Here is a 16,606-nt window from a genome sequence, read left to right on the forward strand (position 1 = left end):
AAGGAATGGCAATCCACTCCAATATTCTTGTCCAGGAAATCCCATGGACAGAGGAGCCTGGTGGGCTACAGTCCATGGGGTCGCAAAGAGTTAGACATGACTTAGTGACTAGACAACAACAGCAGGTGGGGCAAGAATTAGAAAACATGTGTCCTCTGTGCTTAGAGAAGTAATGGACTGGGAGAGGAAACAGAGGACAGGCGGCAAAGAGAAGCATGTGTCCTACTGGCGGAAGGGAGTGTTGGAAGGGAGCTGGCTCAGGCTGAAAGGCTATCCAGTGGGGTTTGCTCATAGGAAGGCTTCATTTTCTCTTACATCCTCTGAAGTCAGCCATGTCTGACTGTGTGTGTATGTTGTGTGTGTTTATGTGCCTGGTCTATATTTTAGGTTTTATAATATTCCCGAGGGGTATTCCCAAGGCCTCAAATCGAGCAATCCTCCTAGAAGATGTAGCAAAGATTCCTCTTGAAGCACCACATGCTACTCACTGGGTCAGCACACACAGCTCTGTGATCATCTCCACAGCCCCAAGCCAAGAGTAGCCCCCATGGGGCCCCCGGAATAGCCTAGATGAGATCAGTCCTGAGCACATCTGAGTGACAGTGAGGGTTACCTTTACTCCAGATGCACTTTCAGCACTCGTTTACCTCTGCTGGCGATGTCCACCCTTGCACACTGGAAGCAGACATCTTAGGACTCTGCAGGCTGTTAACAGATTCTAACACCTGACTACCAAAAGTGTGGTCAGACCAGCAGCATCAATTTCACCAGCATCACCTGGACCTTGTTAGAAGTGCAAAGTCTTAGATCTTTCCTACACCTGCCAAATCAGAATCGGGTTTAATAAGGCCCCAGGTGATTTCTATGCATAATAAGCTTTGAGAAGCTCTGCTCTAAAGCAGCAGTTCTCAGCCTTGGCTACACCTTAGAATCACCTAAGAAGCTTTTCCCTGGTGGCTCAGATGGTAAAGAATCTTCCTGTAACGTAGGAGAACTAGCTTTGATCCCTGGGTCGAGAAGATCTCCAGGAAGATCCTAGAGAAGGGAATGGCTACCCACTCCAGTAATCTTGCTTGGGAAATCCCATGGACAGAAGAGCCTGTGGGCTACAGTCCATGGGGTTGCAAAGAGTTGGACATGACTTACAGACTGAAAAACAACAACAAATCCATTACTTTTAAGCTCTCTGGGTGACTCAATGTACAGCAGGGCTGGGAACCACTCTCTCAAATGAGGCATGAATCAGTTGCTTCTCTGAAGCATATTTTTATTTTCCTGTGGGACCCTGGAAGACTGAAATAATTTCAGAATCCAGTGGAGTTCCTCTCCACGGATGGAATCTGAGGGGAGGCAAGCTAAGAGGGGAGAAAGAGTTATGCAAGAGGAGAGCAGGGACCCCTTAAATCACAGAAAGAAAGCATTTGCCTCTCTAATTGAAGAGTCAGCTTTGATTCTGACTTCATTAAGTCACCCTAAAGAACAACAATGAAGAATGAAGAGACGGAGCCAAAGCAAAAACAGCACCCAGTTGTGGATGTGACTGGTGATGGAAGTAAAGTCTGATGCTGTAAAGAGCAATACTACATAGGAACCTGGAATGTTAGGTCCATGAAGTCAGGCGAATGGGAAGTGATCAAACAGGAGATGGCAAGAGTGAACATTGACATTTTCATTTTAGGAATCAGTGAACTAAAATGGACTGGAATGGGTGAATTTAATACAGAAGACCATTATATCTACTACTGTGGGCAAGAATCCCTTAGAAGAAATGGAGTAGTCCTCATAGTCAACAAAAGAGTCTGAAGTTCAGTACTTGGGTGCAATCTCAAAAACAACAGAAGGTTCTCTGTTCATTTCTGAGGCAAACCATTCAGTACCACAGTAATCCAAGTCTATGCCCCAACCACGAATGCCAAAGAAGCTGAACGGTTTTATGAAGTCCTATAAGGCCTTCTAGAACTAACACCTAAAACAGATGTCCTTTTCATTAAGGAGACTGGAATGCAAAAGTAGGAAGTCAAGAAATACTGGACTAACAGGCAAATTTGGCCTTGGAGTACAGAATGAAGCAGGGAAAAGGCTAACACAGTTTTACCAAGAGAATGCACTGGTCATAGCAAACACCCTCTTCCAACAACACAAGAGAAGACTCTACACATGGACATCTCCAGATGGTCAGTATCTGGACTGATTATATTCTTTGCAACCAAAGATGGAGAAGCACTATACAGTCAGTAAAAACAAGACTGGGAGCTGACTGTGGCTCAGATCATGAACACTTGATTCAGACTTAAATTGCAGAAAGTAGGGAAAACTACTAGACCATTTAGACTTAAATTAAATAAAGTAGGGAAAACCACTACCATTGATTACCTAAAACAAATCCCTTATGATTATACAGTAGAGGTAACAAATAGATTCAAGAGATTAGATATGATAGACAGAATGCCTGAAGAACTATGGACAGAGGTTCCTGACATTGTACAGGAGGCAGCGATCAAGACATCTCTAAGAAAAAGAAATGCAAAAAGGCAAAATGGTTGTCTGAGGAGGCCTTGCAAATAGCTAAGAAAAGAAGAGAAGTGAAAGGCAAAGGAGAAAAGGAAAGATATACTCATTTAAATGCAGAGAATAGCAAGGAGAGATAAGAAAGACTTCCTCAGTGATCAGTGCAAGGAAATAGAGGAAAACAATAGAATGGGAAAGACTAGAGATCTCTTCAAGAAAATTAGAGATACCAAGGGAACATTTCATGCAAAGATGGGCACAATAAAAGAGAGAAATGGTATGGACCTAACAGAAGCAGAAGATATTAAGAAGAAGTGGCAAGAATACACAGAAGAACTATACAAAAGAGATCTTTATGACCCAGATAATCATGATGGTGTGATCACCCACCTAGAGCCAGACATCCTGGAATGTGAAGTCAAGTGGGCCTTAGGAAGCATCACTACGAACAAAACTAATGGAGGTGATGGAATTCCAGTTGACCTATTTCGAATCCTAAAAGATGATGCTGTGAAAGTGCTGCATTCAATATGCCAGCAAATTTGGAAAACTCAACAGTGGCCACAGGACTGGAAAAGGTCAGTTTTCATTCCAATCCCAAAGAAAGGAAATGTCAAAGAATGCTCAAACTACCACACAGTTGCACTCATCTCACACGCTAGCAAAGTAATGCTCAAAATTCTCCAAGCCAGGCTTCAACAGTACTTGGACCGTGAACTTCCAGATGTTCAAGCTGGATTTAGAAAAGGCAGAGGAACCAGAGATCAGATTACCAACAACCACCGGATCATCAAAAAAGCAAGAGAGTTCCAGAAAAACAGCTACTTCTGCTTTATTGACTATGCCAAAGCCTTTGACTGTGTGAATCACAACAAACTGTGGAAAATTCTGAAAGAGATGGGAATACTAGACTACCTGACCTGCCTCCTGAGAAATCTGTATGCAGGTCAAGAAGCAACAGTTAGAAATGCACATGGAAAAACAGACTGTTTCCATATCAGGAAAGGAGTACGTCAAGGCTGTATATTGTCACCCTGCTTATTTAACTTATATGCAGAGTACATCGTGAGAACTGCTGGACTGGATGAAGCACAATCTGGAATCAAGATTGCCGGGAGAAATATCAATAACCTCGGAGATGCAGATGACACCACGTGTATGGCCAAAAGCGAAGAAGAACTAAAGAGCCTCTTGATGGAAGTGAAAAAGGAGAGTGAAAAAGTTGGCTTAAAACTCAACATTCAGAAAACTTAAGATCATGGCATCTGGTCCCATCACTTCATGGCAAATAGAGGGGGAAACAATGGAAACAGTTTGAGACTTTATTTTCTTGGGCTCCAAAATCACTGCAGATGGTGACTGCATCCATGACATTAAAAAATGCTTGCTCCTTGGAAGAAAAGCTATGGCCAACCTAGACGGTATATTAAGAAGCAGAGACATTACTTCGCTGACAAAGGTCCATCTAGTCAAAGCTATGGTTTTTCCAGTAGTCATATATGGATGTGAGAGTTGGACTATAAAGAAATCTGAGAGCCAAAGAATTGATGCTTTTGAACTGTGGTGTTGGAGAAGACTCTTGAGAGTCCCTTGGACTGCAAAGAGAGCCAACCAGTCCATCCTAAAGGAAATCAGTCCTGAATATTCATTGGAAGGACTGATGCTGAAGCTGAAACTGCAATGCTTTGGCCACCTGATGTGAAGAACTGACTCATTTGAAAAGACCCTGATGCTGGGAATGATTGAAGGCTGGAATGATTGAAGGGGACGACAGAGGATGAGATGGTTGGATGGCATCAATGACTCAATGGACCTGAGTTTGAGTAAGCTTTGGGAGTTGTCGATGAACAGGGAAGCCTGGCATACTGCAGTCCATGGGGTTGCAAAGAGTCGGACGTGACTGAGTGACCAAACTGAACTGAACTGAACTGAAAGAGCAACAAAAAATTTCTTTCTATTTTATCCATGAGAAAAACGACTTACCCATTCCAAGTGTACTTCCAGAGCAGGTTACTGTAATAAATAAAAACACAAGCATTTAAAACAGATTCATTGATGTATTTGAGATACCATTTAAGAAAGAATAATAGCAAAGTGAACAAAGAATGAATAAGAACCAGCTTGTGTAATAAGAGAAGGAGACACCTGCTAACAGTGTCAACTTGGATAAGTCATTTCACTTTTCTGTGCCTCATTTTGCTAGGTGGCAAGAATAAGAATGCCAACCTCATAGGATTGTTATAAGGATCAGTCAAGCTAATGCACATAAAGCCCTTGGAATAGTGGCTAGCACACAACACTCAATAAATATTAATCATTGTTATCATTTATAATATCATCCTAATTATAAGATTAAGGCATCACTGATATTGGGGAAAGAAATACCAAAAAACAAAACCAACAAACTTCCCCCAAATGCATGGTTTTTATCAAGGAGCCAGAGCAAAGATAGATTCCCTAACTTGAGTCTGGACACCCAACCCTTACTAAAGGGCAAAGACTATAGGCTTGAGACGGCACCCCACCAAACGATATTAGAGTTCCAACTAACAAACCATCAGAGAAAATGTCTCTCTAAAGGTTAAATTGTGAGTATGAATTAGGAGAAGAAGCAAAGACTTCAATCACTCATTTACTGGCTGTATTATCATAGAGAAACATGTAAACTCTTTTATTCATTCTTTTTTTTTAACTTAAAATATATAGGGCAACAGTTATATGCAAAGTACTGAGAGTCTAAGATATTGCCATTTAGCAGAAATTACAGACATTCAACTCACAGAAATATGGTGTGGTGACAATAATGTGTGCTGTGGAGTTATAAAGGAAAGAGAGAGATGAACTCAGCCTATGAGAACTAGAGAAGACTTCACAGAGGAGGGGGAATTTGGGCTGGTGGAGTTCCCTTGGTTGAGGCGGGGCGAGCAGAATTTCAGGCAAAGCGAGGAGTGCTGCATTAGCCCAGAAGCACGATGTGGCATAGTATGCATGTGTGGTAAGGGCAGAGGGGTGTGAATGACTCCATGTGACTAGAGAATAGAATCCTCTCAGTAAGGATGTTGGGGAATGAGCCGAGAACTGTACTGTCCAATAGAGTAACCACTCACCACGTGTAGCTATGAGCACTCCAAGAGTGGCTGGTCTAAACTGATATGTGCTGTGTTAAACAAACACACACAAGATTTTGAAGACTTACTATGGAAAAAATACAAAATTTTTATATTGAGTCCATGTTGAAAATTAGAATATTGTGGATATATTAGATTAACTAAAATATATTCAGATTAATTTTGCCTATTTTTTTTTACTTTTTTAATGTGGCTACTAGAAAATTTTAAATTTTCAGACTTACATTAAATTTCTGTTAGTACAGGTGTAGAAAGATAGAAGGGGGGTGGATTGTAAGGGATATTAAATGCCATGCTCAGAGGACTGTATTTTATCCTATGGAGCAATGGAAAACTGAGAATTTTGTAGCGTGAAAGAAAGACAATTGGGTCAGTGTCCTGGAATAATAACTCTAGTGATAGTACGAAGACTGGTAAGAGGGCAGGAGGACAGGACTGGTGTAATAGTCTAGGGGAGAGGTAGTGAGACCCTGAAGTACTGAAGTAGCTATCGGAATGAAGAGAAGAAGTTGGATTTAGAAACCAGCATGGAGTGAAAAAAACAGAGCTTGGAGACTACATAGATATGGAAGGTGAGGGAGAGGGGAAGCTGACTCCAGGGTTTTCAGGCTTGAATACCTGAAACAAGGATGATGGGAGATCAGAAACCGCATGGGATCAGAAGTTCCTTTTGGTCTTGAGGAATTGAAATGCCTAGGGTGTATCTCTAAGTAGTAGGTTTGAATATAGATTTAGAGATCAGAAGAGAAGGGTTATAGGTAGAGATTTGGGAGCCTTTGAGTCTCAGTTTTCTCATTTATAAATTGGAGAAAATAAAATCTGTTGAACCTACCTTATAGAGTTATTTTGAGCATTCAGTGAAATATTGAATGTGAAAACACTTGATAAATTTTGAAGCATTATGCAAATACAATGAAGTATCATTATTGACCTGTAAGCTCTGCTTCCTCAGAGCTCATCTTCAACTCAACAACCTACTCCTGTCCCTTCTCATAGGGCCACGCTTTGGGCCAGCTTGTCCTCTGGACAAGATAATGAACAAGCAAGGAATCAGAGCATGACAGCCAAGGATAGTGAGAACACCCCCTGAAGAGGGACTGGCCTTGTTCCACCACCAGGAGCCGTTTGGAACCTTCTTGTCACCTACACAGAACTGGAAATTTTAGATTCTAGTTACTAGTAAAGCTTTCTAAGCCAACATTTAGTACTCTTCCTGCATTCCCCTGCAGAGTTATAGGACCTCATCATCTCTTTATTTTATAAATATATGAAAAAAATATGACAATGCCCGGGGCAAGGTAGCAGAAGGTGCTGGAATACAGAGCAGGAGAATTGCTGCTTTTTCTCTCAGCTCTAGTGAAATGGCAGTTGCTGACAGTCATGTTTTGTGATCACAGACTGTCTGCCCACTGGTATTTCCAAACCTAGCTTATGATTTATAAATTTGTTTTTCTCTGATCCTCCAACTCTCCCTCAATCATAAGTCTGAATCTGTGCAAACAAAGATTCAAGTCTCTTAATTTCAAATATTCCATGTTGTCTGTCATTACCTCTAACCATGGTAAAAACCTATCTTCAAATCTCAAAGCAGAAAATTGTTTTAAATCTGTTTTACTGTTTAAGCAAGCATCTGGTCCTTTTTCTGAAGAGAGGGAGAGGGATGAAAGGAGTACCTCCAAATCAAATTATAATAAAGCATCACAATTCCAAAGGAGCTTGGGGTCCCCTGTTGTCAGAATCTGCCTATAGGATATAGAAATGTCATGCCATTTTTGATCTTCCTACACAGCAAAGTGTGATTGCTCTTAGCCTTCATTCACAGACTGAGTCAAGGGTTAGTTTTAAATAAAGGGTCATAACTTTCTCTACCTGAATATATTTTTTTTGGACAGAAAGTAAGCTTCAGTCCTGTCTCAGCAACTGGTGAGACCATCACAGTATACACATCCCCACAGGGTATCTCGGTAACATCACAGAAACTGAAGCCAGCGCTTGGGGCACATGTGAAAAAGCCTTTGGAACCGTAGAGGTCGGTGCTGTAATTGGCAGAGCCCCTGGAGGCCTGCCAGTGGATCCGGATGCCATTAGGGCCCAGCCTATATAGTTTCACCCGTAAAGGGCAGCAGGCACCTGAAGGATAAAACAAACACATCACTATTCCACCATCACCACAAACCTAGCCTCTGTTACTATGGGAAACAGCGTAAGTGTCCTACTGTAAATAACAACTAATTAGAGCAAGATTTGAGGGGGTATCAAGTTCCTTCTGTACTAGGCCACATGATTAGAGATCCATGTGTGAGGGTGAGGTGGGGCATGAATTTTCAATAGAGAACAGTGGTGAGTCCAAGTACTTGGCAGATACGAAGGATATATGAGTCAAACTTTATGAGTCAAATACACAGAATCCTTGTGAAGATCCTTCATAACATCCTACCCATAATACCCATAATATGATTTTTGTTGTTGTTGTTTAGTCACTAAGTCATGTTTGACTCTTTGCAACCCCATGGACTGTAGCCCACCCGGCTCATCTGTCCATGGGATTTTCCAAGCAAGAATACTGGAGTGGGTTGCCATTTCCTACTCCAAGGGAGCTTCCCAACCTGGGGACTGAAGCTGCATCTCCGGCAAGTCTCTTGCATCGCAGGCGGATTCTTTACCACTGAGCCACTGGGAAAGCCCATAATGATTTTAATGGGATTCAATTTAGATATAATTAACCGCATTCAGCTTTAGTTGAAAAGACCTAAATTTTGCTGAGCTGAGTAACGTGATCCTTGTCACTGGTCCACACTTCATCCGTGCTAGCTGACTGGGTACTTTCCCTTTTTCTTTTACTGAATACCTTGAGCAGGCTACACATTAGGGTCAAATGGTGGATTCCCCGGTAAACAAAATAAAGATGTTATTGTATAATAATTTAAAAAATTCAATTACAGATAATTAGTTTCCTTTGATTCATTCTTTAAAACAAGTTTTTTTTAGGTGTGAAGGTAAGCAGTGGACCACATTTCCAGAACTAGATATCAAGGTGAAAACTTAGGCAGCAAATCTAATGAAAGAAATTATAAAGCAGATTACATATGTGTTCTGGGCTTCCCTGGTGGCTCAAATAGTCAACAATCTGCCTGCAAATGCAAAAGACCTGGATTCAATCCCTGGGTTGGGACAATCCCCGGGAAAAGGGAATGTTTACCCCCCCAGTATACTTGCCTGGCAAATTCCATGGACAGAGGAGCCTTGCAGGCTACAGTCTATGGGGTCACAAAGAACTGGATACAACTAAAGCGATCACCCTAGGATTCTTGCCTGGAGAATCCCATGGACAGAGAAGCCTGGCAGGCTACAGTCCTTGGGGTCGCAAAGAGTCGGACATGACTGAGTGACTAACAAATGCACACAAAGCAACTTAGCACATAGCATGCAGCAGGTTTTAAATGCTTTCACATCATAATCATTCCTATTTCTCTTACCAATGAGGAAACAGAATCAGGGAATAAGATAAGGCAGGACAGTTTAAGAAGCCATATCTTTAGACTCCTAAATTGAAGACTCACTCTACTACCTTTGGTATGCCAAAATTTTATTTTTTAATTTCTTTCTTTCTTTTTTTTGGTCGAAAGACATATGGGATCTTAGTTCCCCGACCAAGGATCAAACCTGAGCCCCTTGTAGTGGAAGTATAAAGTCTTAACCACTGGACAGCCAGGGAAGTCCTACGAAAATTACATTTCAACTCTCCCACCCCATGCCTCAGAGCAGATGCAGCTAACTGGTTGTGGTACTCACATTCCCATTAAGCCTGAGAGGCATCCCATTAATCTTGAGAGGTTGTTTTTTTTTTTTTTTTCCTGAAACAGTGTTCTAAACAGCCATTGTAGTGGACTAGAATCATACCAGTGAAATCTTATTTGCTAGCCCTGTACCACTCCTTACTACCCCCGCCATTCCCTAATTGTTTGGTCTTGGTGAAGAACAAAACGTAGTACTTGCTCTTGAAGCCTGTTAAAATAAGATACCATAGAAGAAGCTGGAGTGGTTTAGAAGAGAGAGGTAGTAGCACAATAATATTGAGAAACAAAAAATTCAAGCCAAATAGAATATGTGATCTAAATGCTTTCTGAAAACTCGGCCAGACTGAGTTATTCTGTGCTGCAAGTAGCTAGGTCATATAAAAACCGAGACTTCTTTCAGAGAAAGTACACTTGAACCTTGTTATCAGGGAGTTCATTCACCAACTACCAACAGGGTTTCCCAGGTGGCGCTAGTGGTAAAGAACCCACCTGTCAATGCAGGAGAGAAGAGACACAGATTTGATCCCTGGTTGGGAAGATCCCTAGAGGAAATGGCAACCCACTCCAGTATTATTGCCTGGAGAATCCCATGGACAGAGAAACCTGGCAGGCTACAGTCCAGGGGGTCGAAAAGGGTCGGGCACAACTGAAGTGACTTAGCATGCACCAACAGAAGCCTCTGAAGCTTTGAGGTTCTGAATCAAGAGGAAAATTGCAAACATTTTAGAAAGTAATCTGAATTTACCATGCAAGCTTGGTGGAGATGCAGCATGCTTTTAAATGAGATGGAAGGGCTTATGTCTGGATCTACAATAGTCAAAGTCCTTGTTGATACTCTAGAACTTTAGAGTCTAGATTCATTAGAGTGATTCATACTCGAGAATCATTAGAGTCTAGATTTCACTTACTAGAGGAATAACTTTGGTAGGCGCAGTCCGCAGTCAACCCAGTGGCACTAACTGCTTTTACTGCCACTGTGTAATTGATGCCGCATGTGATGCATCCCAGGAGGCAGTGGTTTTGATGAGTGTGACACTTTGACTGTCCCGTGTGTGACTGCAGAACCGTCACATAGGTTAGGGCCCCAGTCCCAACAGTCCAGCTCACGTTGATTACTGATTGAGTGACCTGAGTTATCGTCAGACTGGCTGAGCAGCATGGCGCTCAAATGGGGAAAAAGAAAAAAATGGAAATTTATTTCCACTAAGGGTTATTTGTGAAAAACAACCAAGCATGGTATTCTGTCTGTGTTTCAGTCAGTATCCTAGATTCCTCAAACCTTTAACTGTTAACCAAAATATCCTTAATAACTATAAGTGAAACATAACTTTTAAAAATTGTGAATCACTGTATTGTGACTTATATGACATTGAACATCAACTATACTGCAATAAAAAATTTAAAAAAAATTTAAAAATGTCCTTTTGTTAAGCAAAATCTCATTCTCTCTGATACGTTATTTAACATCACGGTATATAGCAAGTGCTTTCCCCAAGAACGAAATTCACTAACTGGCTGTGGGTAATTAATGTGAGGTTCTCCCCAACTTTTTTCAGTATAAGAAAGAAATCCTTTGTAGTTCTTCAGTTTTAATGATTCCAGTTGAAAATTTCAATGCAATGGTTGCATTTACATCGTCTCCTAATATGTATTATCACATTTGCAATAAGATGTGTTTTGCCTCTCGCATGTATTTCACAGTACATAGTTGATCAGTCAGTTCAGTCACTTAGTCGTATCTAACTCTTTGCAACCCCATGGACTGCAGCACTCCAGGCCTCCCTGTCCATCACCAACTCCTGGACCTTACTCAAACTCATATCCATCAAGTTGGTGATGCTATCCGACCATCTCATCCTCTGCTGCCCCCTTCTCCTCCTGCCCTCAATCTTTCCCAGCATTAGGGTCTTTTCCAATGAGTCAGTTCTTCGCATCAGGTGGCTAAAGTAATTGCAGTTTCAGCTTCAGCATCAGTCCTTCCAATGAATATTCAGGACTGATTTCCTTTGGGATGGACTGGTTTGATTTCCTGGCAGTCCAAGGGACTCTCAAGAGTCTTCTCCAACACCACAGTACAAAAGCATCAATTCTTCAGCGCTCAGCTTTCTTTATAGTCCAATTCTCATATCCATACATGACTACTGTAAAAACCACAGCTTTGACTAGATGGACCTTTGTTGGCAAAGTAATGTCTCTGCTTTTTAATATGCTGTCCAGGTTGGTCATAGCTTTTCTTCCAAGAAACAAGAGTCTTTTAATTTCATCCCTGCAGTCACCATCTGCAGTGATTTTGGAGCCCCCTCCCCCCAAAAAATAAAGTCTCGAACTGTTTCCATTGTTTCCCCATCTATTTGCCATAAAGTGATGGGACCAGATGCCATGATATTAGTTTTCTGAATATTGAGTTTTAAGCCAACTTTTTCACTCTCCTCTTTCACTTCCATCAAGAGGCTCTTTAGTTCTTCTTCACTTTCTGCCATAAGGGTGGTACCATCTGCATATCTGAGGTTATTGATATTTCTCCTGGCAATCTTGATTCCAGATTGCGCCTCATCCATCCTGGCATTTCACATGATGTACTGTGCATAGAAGCTAAATAAGCAGAGTGACAATATACAGCCTTGACGTACTCCTTTTCCGATTTGGAACCCAGTCTGTTGTTCCATGTCCATTTCTAACTGTTGCTTCTTGACCTGCATACAGATTTCTCAGGAGGCAGGTCAGGTAGTCTGGTATTTCCTATCTCTTTCAGAATTTTCCACAGTTTGTTGTGATCCACCTTGTCAAAGGCTTTGGCATAGTCAATAAAGCAGAAGTAGACGTTTTTCTGGAACTCTCTCGCTTTTTTGATGATCCAACGGATGTTGGCAATCTGATCTCTGGTTCCTCTGCCTTTTCTAAATCCAGCTTGAACATCTGGAATTTCTCAGTTCACGTACTGTTAAAGCCTGGCTTGGAGAATTTTGAGCATTATTTTGCTAGCATGTGAGATGAGTGAGATTGTGCAGTAGTTTGAGCATTCTTTCGCATTTCCTTTCTTTGGCATTGGAATGAAACCTGACCTTTTCCAGTCCTGTGGCCACTGCTGAGATTTCCAAATTTGCTGGCATATTGAGTGCAGCATTTTCACAGCATCATCATGAGCATCTGTAATTCCATCACCTCCATTAGTTTTGTTCGTAGTGATGCTTCCTAAGGCTCATTTGACTTCACATTGCAGGATGTTTGGCTCTAGGTGAATGTTCACATGATCGTGGTTATCTGGGTCTTGAAAATCTTTCTTGTATAGTTCTTCTGTGTATTCTTGCCACCTCTTCTTAATATCTTCTGCTTCTGTTAGGTCCCTACCATTTCTGTCCTTTATTGAGCCCATCTTTGCATGAAATGTTTCCTTGGTATCTCTAATTTTCTTGAAGAGATCTCTAGTCTTTCCCATTCTATTGTTTTCCTCTGTTTCCTTGCATTGATCACTTAGGAAGTCTTTCTTATCTCTCCTTGCTATTCTTTGGAACTCTGCATTCAAATGGGTATATCTTTGCTTTTCTCCTTTGCCTTTCACTTCTCTTCTTTTCTCAGCTATTTGCAAGGCATCCTCAGACAACCATTTTGCCTTTTTGCATTTTGATATAAAACATATCATAGTTGATATAAAAGCTTATAACATAGTTTATATAAAAGCTTAAAATATTCTTAGTCACCTAAGAGTACCACAGTCAATTCTCAACTCTTCAAAGATCCATTATCTGGAACCTTCCTGCATATTTGGCATTGTCTCTATTTTGCTGCCTTTTATGTTTCAACTTATCTGGTCCAAAGTGCCATCTATCGTTATATATAAGAGAAAATAAGACCCAAAGGCTTTAAGTAATTTGCTATATTTCATTCACACACAATGTTATCAAGTAATAACAGCTTTCTTTTATCAAGCTCCTACCGTGCATCAGGCACTATGCTAAGTGCTTTGCAGCATAAAAAATGTAATATTCACAACCACCCAATGAAGCCATTATCCTCTTCTACCAATTAGGAAACTGAAACTCAGAAAGCCCCTTTTAGAGAAAGATTTGAAAGGGTGGAACCAAAGAAATAAATAATAAGCCAGCTCATTTGTTCACTTGTTAGATGCTTTGGTAGATTGTGTCATGGGGGAATATGAAGTCAAAGAAATGTTTTTGCAGAGTCAGTGGATTCCTCCTTTGATGTTGGTGTATGAATATATTAGAGCCTTCAGATGATATTTATATGCAATCTGTGTTGAAAATTTTCTAAGACTGGGGCTCTTTGAACGGCTTCTCTGAGATTAATGTATTTCTGTCACACTCAGGGTAAATCAAGTTATAAAGTTCATGTCCTAAAACAATTCCTAAGGACCCCACTGGAACTGAGGTTCAAGTTGCAGTTGCCATATACCCATTTCTTTCTTTTTTTTTAATTAATTTTTATTGGAGTATAGTTGTTTTACAATGTTATTCTAGTTTCTACTGTACAGCAAAGTGAATCAGCCATACATATACATATATCCCCTCCGTTTTGGACTTCCTTCCTATTCAGGTCCCCATAGTGCATTAAGTAGAGTTCCCTGAGCTACACAGTAGGTTCTCATTGGTTGTCTATTTTATACTTAGTATCAGTAGTATATATATATATACATATATATATATATATGCGTATATATATACATATATATGTCAATCCCAATCTCCCAATTCCTCTCACTCATTTCCCCTTTCCCCCTTGGTATCCATACATTTTTTCTCTACGTCTGTGTCTCTGTTTGGGCTTTGCAAATAAGATCGTCTATACCATTTTTCCAGATTCCTCATGTAAATGATATTATACAATATTTACTTTTCTCTTTCTGACTTCACTCTGTATGAACCCTCTAGGTCCATCCATGCCTCTGCAAATGACCCAGTTTCATTCCTTTTTCTGACTGACTAATATTCCATTGCATTCCATTGTATGTAGCTACATACCTGTCTCTAGAGGCACACTGTAGCTGGGCAGGCTCCGTCCTGCGGGTGTTTCGGCCACAGCGGTGACAGAGAACACGGAGCCGCAGGGCAGGCCCCCCAGGGCGCAGGACTCTCCCGCGCTGCTGCACCGGTGCAGCCCTGTCTCTCCCTGGGCAGTCACCGTGTAAGTGGCCTCAGCATTAGTGGATCGCCAGTGCACATTAATCATGGAAAAGTCATCCTCTGAAATGTTTTTGATTTCAGGACTGCAAGGAGCTAAGAGATTTTAGATTATGAACTGAAACAGAGTCAAGAAATATCACAAGTGACATTTGGTCTAAAACTTGTTTGCTTCCCTAAATGAGATGATTACTTTCAACCATACCTTGTGCTCAGGCCGAATTCCTAGAGCCTTTGTGTGGAAACCTTGCTGACATTGATAGATGGTATTAGACTCCCATAGCGTTGGGCTAACTGGAAAATGTTAAGGAGCCATTTGAACTCCAAAAGCAAAAGTAATTAAGACAAACATTTGCACCTTCATGGTGTGACTATAGGCAGGTGCCCCAAAGCTAGGAGGATGTGCATGGCTGAGGTAATCACCAGCCAAACCTTCCACTCTCCCCAGGGTTTCCTATTTCTTGCTGTCCTCTTTCCCTCTTCCACCTTCTCTTCTGCCTCTCCTTAGTAAGAGGGGCTCTCAGGATCCTTACCAAGAGTCATTAATGGCAGTTAACCTTTTTACCATACTTGCTGAATGCCTTTCCTGAGGGACATAGAAGTGAGCCATCCAGACATCGGTGAACAAAATCCTTGCTGTATCATACCTGTGGTTATGAATTGGGAAGTACATGACGTATTGCTGCCCCGGACTTCGCTGAAGGAATACACCGTGATGTTGTACTTGGTGTCACACTCTAGAGCGGAAAGTGTGCAAGCCGGAGCAGTGTCGTTACACTCAACCACATTGAACCCATCCACAGCCTTTGTCTCATAAAGTTCAGCACCTCGGACGGGAGACCAGACAATCTCTACTCTGTCACTGGACACCAGCACAGGGTTAATGTCACTAGGACAACAGGGAGCTGAAAGCAGGAGGAGAGAGAAGGACGTCAGTACAGGCGCCATGCTGTCAGAGGGGCGTTGAGTCCCGGCGTCTCCGTGCCCAGGAGTCTCTGAAGTCACTGTAAGAATCTCCTACAGGTCTGTCCACCTGTGATCCTGGCCTGACACCCACTACATAGAGGGTAACTTCTCTCTGCATGACATTCAAGGTTATAATAAGCTCTACCCTGTCGACACATCCAGCCGCTCCCTACACCCCCTGCCTCACCTGACTCCTTAATTCCCCACCCAATGTCCATGTTTTTTCCCTGTGATTCAGAGACTGTGTCCCCTCTGCTGGAATGTGGGACCCTCCTCCTGCCTGACAAAATCATATTTAGTCTAACTTCCAGTCTAACTTCTATCAGTCTTTCCAGACACTAAACTAGATAAAACAAAGGGGTGGAGGAGAGGAGGCAACATTGCATTAGTACATTTTAGAAGAGCCCTACATTACCTCATGGACAAATTGTGAGAAATGTCTGACTCATATGGAGTTTCTCTGGAATGCTCTTGCTCCACTGACATTCCATTCATCCTTAAAGATCCAGTTCAAAACCACTCCCTCTGGAAGGCCCTTGAGACCTTACTGATGACCTCTGACTCCAAATTCCAAAGGCACGAATTATTTGATTCCCTCATCCTGATAAAAATGTATGTAATCCAGCTAGTATTGTTATTTATATAGTTGTATTATTGTATTCTTATTTGTACACATAGTTAATTTTAAGTCTCTCACTCCATTCATTCTTTAAAAATCGAGCATCTCCCATATGCCAGTCACACTATGATAAGCATTCAGGATGAAAAGATGAATGAGATATAATCCCCGCCCTGTAGAAGGCCCAAGTCTAGTGCAGGAGAATAACAGTAACAGCAATAAAGCTGCTAGTAAAAAAATTTGCACTGTGCTTTTCTCACATACAAAGACCCTTTCATATCCATGTACTCCTGATTATTTGTCCCATTTTGCAGTGGTGGATACTAAGGGACTTAACAAGGTAGACATCATTATTTCCACTTTACAAAGGAGTTAGTGGTCAGGTTAGCACTTAAGCCCAGGTGTCCTACTCCAGAGCTCTCTACACCATGTGGCATCTTTGCAATTGCACCT

General features: G+C 41.5%; 1 protein-coding gene across 2 annotated transcripts in view; it reads right to left on the reverse strand.

Moving 5' to 3' along the window:
- The window catches only part of FNDC7 (fibronectin type III domain containing 7), a 54,611-nt gene that overhangs the window by 2,702 nt on the left and 35,303 nt on the right, over positions 1-16,606 (reverse strand). For both annotated transcript variants that reach the window (XM_081487215.1, XM_081487214.1), the window contains exons 8-12: positions 15,216-15,473; positions 14,410-14,664; positions 10,342-10,596; positions 7,506-7,766; positions 4,492-4,521 (exon numbers count right to left, since the gene is read on the reverse strand). In XM_081487215.1, the coding sequence (XP_081343341.1) occupies positions 4,492-4,521; positions 7,506-7,766; positions 10,342-10,596; positions 14,410-14,664; positions 15,216-15,473 (1,059 nt within the window). The remainder of the gene's footprint in view (positions 1-4,491; positions 4,522-7,505; positions 7,767-10,341; positions 10,597-14,409; positions 14,665-15,215; positions 15,474-16,606) is intronic.

This window comes from Giraffa tippelskirchi, chromosome 5, assembly GCF_054371585.1.
Source record: "Giraffa tippelskirchi isolate mGirTip1 chromosome 5, T2T-mGirTip1v1.2.pri, whole genome shotgun sequence".
NCBI classification, from domain to species: Eukaryota; Metazoa; Chordata; class Mammalia; order Artiodactyla; family Giraffidae; genus Giraffa; species Giraffa tippelskirchi.